Source organism: Myxine glutinosa, chromosome 6, assembly GCF_964187855.1.
Source record: "Myxine glutinosa chromosome 6, kmMyxGlut1.1, whole genome shotgun sequence".
NCBI lineage: Eukaryota > Metazoa > Chordata > Myxini > Myxiniformes > Myxinidae > Myxine > Myxine glutinosa.
In genome coordinates, this window is record NC_136266.1 from 90,517,603 (window position 1) to 90,525,142 (window position 7,540).

The 7,540-nt window shown below is 38.9% G+C and overlaps 1 protein-coding gene across 1 annotated transcript in view; it reads left to right on the forward strand.

The window, feature by feature from the left end:
- The window catches only part of ADAM11 (ADAM metallopeptidase domain 11), a 168,411-nt gene that overhangs the window by 148,544 nt on the left and 12,327 nt on the right, over positions 1-7,540 (forward strand). Inside the window, exon 27 of the mRNA XM_068120641.2 lies at positions 3,932-3,949. Coding sequence (XP_067976742.2) covers positions 3,932-3,949 — 18 coding nt within the window. The remainder of the gene's footprint in view (positions 1-3,931; positions 3,950-7,540) is intronic.

Here is a 7,540-nt window from a genome sequence, read left to right on the forward strand (position 1 = left end):
TGTATCTCCACCAGATTGAGGGAGGGTGGTGTCCCTGTCCCAAATATTTCTCCAAGATAATCGATGTAATGGTCAAAGCGCCATCACATCGATGGGACAGGCATGTCACGTAGCAGGATAATTTATACCTTGACAGATGGATGATGTTTTTATCAACCATCTTAAAGTCCTTGAACAACCCTCCGAGTTAGCTTGAGTTTTAATAACAAATAACAATCATTTAATGTACAGAAAGTAAATTTTGTTTGCCTTGCGTGTCGTAATTCCACAATTTTTAATCTTGCAAAATTAGTACACAATGCTCGTAGGTTATAGTTCGGCTTTATGTAAACATTCAGACTAAAAACCTCAGGACTGAAATTGTAATTGTGATTTTTTTTTCCGGCATAGTCCGTAGGGCAAAAGCGTCTGAAACAGTGTTTATCTGTCCCTATGTATGGCCCTCACAAATGTATACCAATCAGAGCTGAAGATCTGGTCACATGACAGGGGTGATGTGATGGGATTATGTCTGTGATGCCATTATGGCATACGACAGCTGACTCTACACAGTGCCATTTTGATTTCTATGCCATTCAGGCCAAACATATCGTCGAACCTGTCATATATCACAATCTCCATGCTCTTCCTTTACGTTTTTCATTCAGTGTGAAACACAAACAAACCGAATGTTAAAATTATCATCAAATATCAAAAGCATAGGCATACGGGTCTTCCAACAGCACAGTACATATAGGCCTTAGGCTTCATGCCTTCATGCCTCTGCTTCAGGCCGCTTCGGACAAATTTCTTAATACAGTAGTATCGTTTTCATAATAATAATAATAACGTTAATAATAATAATATAATAAATATAATCATAATACTGCAATCCCTTTGTCATGACTGCAAAGTTACTGGATCAAAGTGGTGTATGGTTGGTTCATTGTTGACTCGATGAGAAGAGGTGTACTAATTATCGCGGGAGTAAGGTATTAGCCACGATTTATTAATACAGTAACATCGTCTTTATAATAATTATTATAACGTTAATAATAATAATATAATAAGTATAATCATAACACTGCAATTCCTTTGTCGTGACTGCAAAGTTACTGGATTGAAGCGGTGTATGGTTGGTTCATTGTTGACTTGAAACATGTAGAACAAACCAGTGTCTCAATGCAATCTCTTCACTTCCATGGTGACAGACAGCTTAGAGACTTGGAGTACTTCAAAATAATTAATACTTACATTATTTGCTAACTGGTATCCCCACCCAGGTCATACTATCCTCTTCAACTAAAGTATCAAACAAGCCCGGCTACACCGCTGTTAGACTTTCGGTCTTGTTTTTAATCACATACTAGCAAGTTGCCCGTGCCTACATGGGATTCTAAACGGGGTAGGGATGCAGGCTCCTATTTTTAAATATGCTTTATAATGCACACTCATTTAAAATATCTGTCATATCACAGTCACGGGCATGTCACAGTCACGGGCATGAAATTCCATGCCTTTTAATATTTCCAAATACATATTGCATATACCGGTGGGTAACAGACATATTTTCAACTGACGTATTTTATATTTATATCTTAACATTTTCTATTTATATGTTGTGTAACTTCAAGTCACTGACATTTTCTATTCATTACCTTCGCCACCAAAGGTGGATGGAGGTTATGTTTTCACCCCTGCCTGTCTGTTTGTCTGTGGACAAGGTATCTCAAAAAGTTGAGGATGGATTCGGACAAAATTTGGCAGAGAGGTAGCGTATGTGACAAGGACGAAATGATTACATTTTGGTGAAGATCCAGATCCGGATTCGGCTACTAGAAATTTCTAAGTGATTCTTCACCATTGGGAGATGGGGCCAAAAATGATACATAGCATATTATCTCAAAAAGTTATGGACGGATTTGGACGAAACTTTGTGGACTGGTTGGGTGTCTGACACGGACGAATCGATTAGATTTTGGTGAAGATCTGAATGAGGATTCGGATACGATAGCTATTTAATTTTTAAGTGATTCTTCACCATTGAGAGATCGGGTGAAAAGCGATTTATGTAACATGATATTGCAAAAGGTTATGGACGAGTTATGACTAAACTTGGTGGATGAGTTGGTTCAGTGACAAGAACAAGCCGATTAAGTTTTGGTTCAGGTCCGAATCCAGATCCGGCCTATCAGTGGGATACAAAACATAAACTGTTCAGCCTGGCAGAGGGAGTGTGCGCTCTCCCGAGTGCCATGCTCTACTGAGCACTACCACTACTCTACCGAGTGCCATGCACTCTGTTGTGCAAGTGTCTTTTGTGCACCCTTTTTCTTTCTTTTTTTTCTTTTTTTGCTTAATGCTCTTATGACAGAATTTCATGAAATACTACATTGTCAGCGAAACCCCTTTTCCCTTTGAATTACTGGCAAAAATGCAAATTGCATCTTCTGTCATCGAGCCGGCAAGCTTATTTCCACAACTGATGCAATTTAAATTCTTGAATGGAGGCGAGGTGCTCCATTTGAAATTGTTTATTCGATATTTTTAGCTTTTTGATACCTAAGGTCCGTAATTAATATTTGTATTGGTTTCAAAGCCAGTGACCAATTGCTAATTAATCGTAGGATTCGGATTTTTTTATTATTATCGTGAAATTGGTTTTAATTTAGCCCGTTTGATTAAATAACCCATTGCCTCTATGATTTATACATTACGCCCTATTGTAAAGTTTGTTCTGTACTGGTGTGTTTATTGAAGTCCATTAAAAATAATCCACCTTTAATGCCACCTTTGTACATTGTTCTTCCTTCTGGTATGGTTCACCAGAGGACCTGAGTTCCATTCCTGGTCTGGGCGTGCAATTTTCCCACATATGTCAATTAATTAGTTAAGTAATCATGTTCATTTATTGCATGTGATGTCAATTATTTTGTATTTAAATATTTAATACATTGTAATTGTCTTAAATAATTAATACAACTTTGTACATTGTTTATAATCTCACATGCAATCCCACATATGTCAATTAATACACACATACACACATATACACACATGGATATGTGAGAATGTATCAAGCAGGTGATGAATGCGGACCTCTGCCACATTTTTGAGGCTGTGTCCCAAAAAATGGCCCATGTTAATATCCCAGTCGAAGCGCCATCTATTCTTTTCATTCATGTCACTCTTCCTTTGTCGGTGCTTTATCCATTCCAATGGTTAAGCCCAGCCAGCCAGCACGTTGTGTGATGCACGCTACCTCCGGGAGTTCAGAGCCGCTTGGATGCATGATGCCGGGCGGCGGAGAGCAAGTCCCGGGGCTGAAGGCAGGAACAGCATGCCGCCTCCGCTGCCCAGCTGCTGGCCGCATGTTCTTGCATGGAGGAGAGTCCATCATGGGGTCTGTGTCAGTTAAGGCATCCACGATTTTCCACAACAATAAGAAGAGCGTAACGTTTTGATTCTTGCCGACCCAGTAAAACATTAATCTTTATCCATGGGATTTTGAAATTGGGATTCACATAATTGGCCTCTAATTCACATACATCACATAGTGGGCCTCTATAATATTTGCTACCCCTTCCTCCCTCCCCGGCCTGATGCTGATTTTTGGCTGTGGTCACCTCTCAACCTCTCCCGCCATTTAAAATTGTTTGTCAAAGAGCTGTTCGACCAACCACCTCCAAGATGTGGCTTCTGCTAAACTGAGCATTTCATGAGATGGAAAAATTTTACTGTCTGACCTTTGCCCTCATGGTTTCAGTCCATGTGGATTCATGAATAATGAAATAAAAATATCTGACTTGCTATATTTTTCTCTTCTCTTCTCTCATTCTCTCTGACACTTTTTTTTCTCTCTCTCACTCTCACTCTCTCTCTCTCTCTCTCTCTCTCTGTTGTTCTCTCCCTCTTTCTCTCATCTTTACTTGCATCCTTGCTGCCTGGAAAGAAACATTCGCAAGAGAAGGTATGATTCTGACCTCCATTGATTTTATGGTTCTAGTTTAAAATCAATTTATAGTTTAACAGAATAATGTCGTTTATACTTGATGATGACAATAAGTCAATAATCCCATGGAAATGCAATTGAGTTAATGTTACCTGTATTGATATTTTAATTGCATAAAAACGTTGATCATGTAGATACCTTATTTCATATAAAAGAGGTAGAATTTGCAGAAAGTTTAGTGACATTTGTTTAAATTATGATGAGATTATTTGATATGATAATGCAAGATCCACATTTTCAATGGTGCATACTGAATTTACAGCCTTCGTAGCTGCAAACTACACGTGATGTAAATTACAGACAATTTACAACTTACTAATATTCTAAATTGATATACAGTGGGATGCAAAAATATGAGTCCACTTAAATCAATGCCAAGCTTTCTCAAATCATGATTTAAAACACAAATTTGTCATAATATTGAAGATATGTATCGATATTGTTTAATTGAATGTAGTTATTATTGACTGACACTTTGTCTGAAGAAAACAAGGGCGAATGCATTTGAGAAAAAGTTAAATTTATGTGAGCAGTTTTACTATGCTCTGGAGTGAATTACAACGCAGTTGGGAAAGGATTGACTCAAACATAATCCATCAGTGAAATCAATCCCAAATGGAGTTGAGGGAGTTCTCAAGGCAAAATGGGGTCACGCTGATTATATCGATTTATATGTAAAGACAGATTTGATTTTTCCTATTATAATAATTGTTGTTATCCTTAAGAGTTCATGGAAATCCCTTGAAAGTGCTTTTGGTTTTATATTACAAATATTAATTTTGTGATCACATCTCAATTTAAAAAAATTCTACTGGACTCATACTTTTGCACCCCACTGTACACACACACACATATATATATGTTTTTTTTATTTATATATATATATATATATATATATATATATATATATATATATACATATATATATATATACACACACTACCGGTCAAAAGTTTTAGAACACCTCAATTTTTCCAGTTTTTATTGAAATTTACACACTTTAATGTCTCAATGTACTCTGAAATTAAGCGTAGAACAAATAAACAATTGGAGATAAAAAAGAAATCATAGAATCATTTTGTTTAACAAAATTTAATTTCAATTTTTGACTCAGCAAAGTAGCTACCTTTTGCAGATATAACCGCCGAACACACTCGTGGCATTCTTTCTACAATGGAAATCAAATATTGTTCAGGAAGTTCTTCCCAACACTGTTGCAGAAGTTCCCACAAATGTGTTGCACTTGTAAGTTGCTTTGCTTTCTCCCTTCTGTCCAGTTAATTCCAAACCAGCTCGATGGGGTTTAAGTCTGGAGACTGTGCTGGCCATTCCATGATTTGAAGCCTAACGTCTTGTTCTTTTCCTCGAAGGTAGTTTTGACATAGCCTGGAGGTGCGTTTAGGGTCATTATATTGCTGTAGGATGAACCCCTGACCAACTAGGCGTATACCAAAGGCTTTTGCATGGTGCTGCAAAATGCTGTGGTAGCCCTTTTGGTTCAGGGTGCCAGTCACTCTGTGCAAGTCGCTGACTCTGGATAAAGCAAAAGAGCCCCAGACCATCACGCTTCCTCCTCCATGTTTGACAGTTGGTGTCACACACTGAGGAACCGTCCTTTCGCCTACTCGATGGCGTACAAAAACCGTGCGTGATGAACCAAAGATTTCAAATTTTGATTCATCGGTCCATAAGACCTTCTTCCAGTCTTCAGTAGTCCACTGGCAGTGCTTCATGGCCCAGGCAAGCCTCTTTTTCTTATTTTGCCATCTTAGCAATGGCTTTCTTACTGCCACTCAACCTGTCAAAACTGCAGCTCAAAGTCTTCTCTTCACAGTTGAAACTGAGACTTGCTTACTTCAACCAGTGTTTAGCTGTGCTTGAAGCTGTTGTCATGTGAGCCGCCTATCACGCAAGCTGTTGACCTCAGAAACTTGTCTTCTGATTCTGTTGTGGCTTTGGGTCTGCCAGACATCTTCCTGTCAGTTTCCTCCAGTTTCCAAGTGCCTTTTGATGGTGTAGGCAACTGCACTCACTGACACCTTGGCTTTCTTTGCAATTTCTCTAAAGGAAAGACCTACACTTTTAAGGGTTATAATGGTCTGTCTGTCTTCCTTTGTCAATTGCCTTTTTCTCGCTATTATGATAACAATATACTACTTCCTGCAGTATAATATTGTCCAAATAATGCGTCAGAGGGTGTAATAACAGTTTGTTCCAATACTGCTTTTATACAGACAGGGGGTTTATGATCAAGTAATCAGTGGAGGTTGGGACACCTGTAGGAATTGTTTGCATCAACTTTCAAGGCTTAATTTACTTACAATGTTGCAGAACAGCTGTAAGTTGTTAACCCATGACTTGTTCCCTGAAGAAGGCCTTTTTTTTTTAGAACATAACTGTGCAATTTACATTATTTTCCTGTTTTTGCAAACCTAAACTTTTTTTTTTAACCTCAAGCAGTTTACTGCTTACCTTTGTGCCATTTCAGGTTGTTCACTGGACTTGAATTGCTTAAATTTCAATAAAAACTGGAAAAACTGAGGTGTTCTAAAAATTTGACCAGTCATGTGTATTTATATATATATATATATATATATATATATATATATCAATATATATATATATATATATATATATATATATTTACAGACTTGGCATTTAATATGGAATATTTTTTTTTCCTTGACTTGGGTTTACTTTCTTAACTCAGTATATCAATCTGGTGAGTTTCTTTTACACTTTGGTGATTTATTTGTTAAAAGAACTATGTCACTGATTGTCTGTCACAGCAAGAAGTCAACAACAGGATTATATCACAGGTGGCGTGGCAAAATGTACGGACAGGTGCATTTGATGATTGGCTTCACAGTCGGGTATACAAGGGTTGTTGCGTTCTGTATTAGTGGAAAACAACTGCTGCACGTCTCCAAAAGTTATTGCCGCTTCCTCTGGAGATGGTCCGTCAACTCGACAATGCTGTTTGTCATGGAGTGGTGGCTTTACGAAATTATGGCATGAAACAGCGTGCTATTGCTCGGCAGTATGACATCACTCAAGGTCAGGTGTCAAAGATCCTGAAACGAAATGCTCAGAGGGGTATCCCTACTCCAATACCGAGGCCAGGACGTCCCCGCAGAACCACAAGGAGGGCTGATCGCCAGCTGCACCGGTTAGTCCACAATGGCCGTACCAAGTCAGCTAATCGGCTTAGGGCTGAGTGGCAGCAACTGACAAATATGCCTGTATCCAGAAAGCTAGTCAACCAACGACTGGTTCAAGCAGGCTATCGTGCCAGGCGTCCCCTGAGAAAGCCATGCCTGACCAGACAACACCGCCAGCGCCGATTGCAGTGGGCCAGAGAGCAAGAGCACCGCCAATGGCAAGCAGGACACTGGAATCACGTGATCTTCAGTGACGAGTCTAGATTTCTGGTCTATCGTCAAGATGGCTGCGTCCGAGTGCGCAGACAAGTGCATGAAGCCTACAACAAAGATTGTATAGTGCCAAGAGTCCAAGCTGGAGGTTGTGGGGTGACCGTTTGGGCTGCTT